General features: G+C 54.2%; 1 protein-coding gene across 1 annotated transcript; it reads right to left on the bottom strand.

The window, feature by feature from the left end:
• Nucleotides 1-216: 216 nt before the first annotated feature.
• LOC136470007 (uncharacterized mitochondrial protein AtMg00810-like) lies at nt 217-639 on the bottom strand. The gene has a single exon (XM_066467988.1). The coding sequence runs from the start codon at nt 637-639 to the stop codon at nt 217-219; it is 423 nt and encodes a 140-aa protein (XP_066324085.1).
• Nucleotides 640-2,650: the final 2,011 nt, after the last annotated feature.

The raw sequence follows: 2,650 nt of genomic DNA, 5'->3' as shown, positions 1-2,650 counted from the left end.
AACACGGAGATCGCCAAGTTGGACACGTTCACGAACGAAGTGGATGTCCAGCTCGATATGCTTGGTTCGCTTGTGGTGCACCGAGTTCGCGGACATGTAGACGGCGGAGACATTGTCACAGTATGCAACGGTTGCCTTGGAGATGCCGCGGCGGAGTTCACCGAGAAGCTGGCGTAGCCAGATGCATTTGGCGGCAGCATTATTGGCGACGGCGCGCTACTCCGCCTCCGCACTAGAACGGGAGACGGTCGGCTGCCGCTTGGAGGACCACGACACCAGAGCGTCCCCCAAGAAGTCGCAGAACCCGGACATAGATTGCCTTGTATCCAGGCAGCCCGCCCAGTCGGCGTCGGAGTATGCGGTGACCAAGAGCTCCGTTGAGGCACAGAGGTGAAGTCCCAGATGCGTAGTACCACGAACGTACCGGAGGATGCGCTTGAGCAATGCCTGATGCAGTCCGCACGGATCGTGCATGTGGAGACACGTCTGCTGCACCGCAAACGCGTACGTGACCATCAGGTACTGCAGAGCTCTAGCCAAGCTTCGATAGGACTTGGCATCGTTAACCTTGGTGCCATCATCAGCGGACAATTTCCCTTTAGTATCGATTGGGATCATCACAGGCTTGCAGTTGGCCATTCCGGCGCGCTCCAGGATGTCCTCGGCGTAGCGTTGCTGGGACCGGTAGAAGCTGGTGGCATTGCGCTTGACATCGATCCCGAGGAAGAAGCTAAGCTCGACGAGGTCTTTGACTACGAACTCCCGACGAAGGCATTCAACGATCTGCTACAGCAGCGTCGTGCTCGATCTGGTGAGCACGATGTCGTCGACGTAGAGGAGAAGATAGGCAATGTCGTTGCTGCGGCGGAGAACGAATAGGGATGAATCGGACCACGTCAGCGTGAAGCCGATGCTGACGATGAACGTGGCAAAGCTGGTGAACCACGCCCATGGTGCTTGCCGAACACCATAGAGTGACTTGTCGAGGAGGCAGACTACGTTCGGTCATGCCACGTCGACGAAGCCTGGAGGTTGCTGACAGAGAACGTGCTCCTAGAGATTGCCGTGAAGGAACGTGTTGGAGACATCGAGTTGCCGAGTAGGCCACCGACGAGAGGCAGCGATCGTGAGCACAGTTCGGATGGTAGTAGGTTTTACAACCGGAGTGAAGGTCTCCCCGAAATCGACGTCGGTGCGCTGGGTGAACCCCCAGACGACCCACCGTGCTTTGTAGCGCTCGAGGGTGCCGTTGGAGCTAGAACTACCATCGCCCGGTGTAGGAGCTGTGGAGCGGCCGCCGCTAGTTGCGATGAGAGCTGGTGCTATGCTGCCTTGTCATGCTCGCAGTCATATTGCTCCTCCAGCAGCAAGCATGAGCACGCCGAGAGGAAGGAGTGGGGCAGGTTCTTGGTGGTGATGACAAGGACGGCATGCCAAAACTTCGAGTTGAGGCCAACGAAGCATGTTGAGGACTTTGCTCGTCTCGCGAACTGGTTGCCCGACATCGCGCAAAGCGTCGCCAAGCTGCTTCAACCGGCCGGTGTAGGTGGTGATATCCATGTCGCCTTGAACGCGACTCCGAAACTCTGCCTTGAGGTAGACGACGCGGTGGAGTTCCTTGTCCCTGAACTGATCGTGGATGGCGGCCCAGATGGTGTGCGCCGTGGCCTTGGGAGAGCGTACGATGGCGCGAATGTCCTTGGACACGGAGTTGTACAACCAGCCGAGGATGCACTAGTCTGCCATGGACCACTCTGGGTCACGGCGGTTGGCGACGGTGGGCGGAGAGAAGAGGTGATATCTGAGCCCAAACTTGCCGATGAAAGCGTCAAAGAAGCAGCGCCACTGGGTGTAGTTGGACTCAGCGAGATCGAGCTCGACGGGAACGTGCGCCTTGATGTTCACCGTTTGCAGGATTGCCACTGGCGGAGAGGGGACGGCGGTGGGTGGGGTGTGATCGACGGAGGAGGTGGTGGAGGAGGAAGAGCTGGTGTCGGAGAGATCGACACCAAACAGGGGGCGGCCTCCATGTCCATGGTGTGGAGGGATAGAACGGACAACGGAAGATGGAGGGCTCGACGGTGAGCGCCGCGCGGCGGGGAGCAGCGAGCAGCGCGAGCAGCATTGCAGAAGAGAGGGCAGGATCACACTGCGCTAAGCTGATACCATGTAGAGAAACACAATTGGACCAACAGTGTTTGTATTGCATCACTGGTAGTATAAATACAAGTATATGCAGTTACATAGCGCGGGCGCATGGTGAGCGTGCGACGCAGGTCGCGGGCGACGTCGTGGCCGCCGCGTCTGACCACTAACTCTACACTAACAAAGCTAACTTCTTAACATAAAGTATCTCTGTTCAATATAGCATAGCGTTGTAGTACCTCTGTCCTGAAAAGAACGTAATTATGGGTTATGTGTCATTTTAAGTGCTTCACGTTTGACCAATTTTCTAGTAAATAATATTCATATTTATGGTTCTAAATTAATTTATTATAGAAATACATTTCGTAATTAATCTAATGATATTTATTTTATATTATAAATATTTATATTTTTTATCTATAATTGGTTAAATGTGATATACTAAAACATAATATTGTTTTAGAATTGTATTCTTTTGGGCACGGCTGGGAGTATTTATCAACGG

This window comes from Miscanthus floridulus, chromosome 8 (assembly GCF_019320115.1).
Source record: "Miscanthus floridulus cultivar M001 chromosome 8, ASM1932011v1, whole genome shotgun sequence".
Taxonomy (NCBI): domain Eukaryota; kingdom Viridiplantae; phylum Streptophyta; class Magnoliopsida; order Poales; family Poaceae; genus Miscanthus; species Miscanthus floridulus.
The sequence above is the reverse complement of the archived record's forward strand: the minus strand, read 5'-3'. Positions and strand labels throughout refer to the sequence as shown.

Excerpts from the sequence above, each read along its gene's own strand:
- LOC136470007 (XM_066467988.1), bottom strand. The coding sequence starts at position 639 with ATGGCCAACTGCAAGCCTGTGATGATCCCAATCGATACTAAAGGGAAA.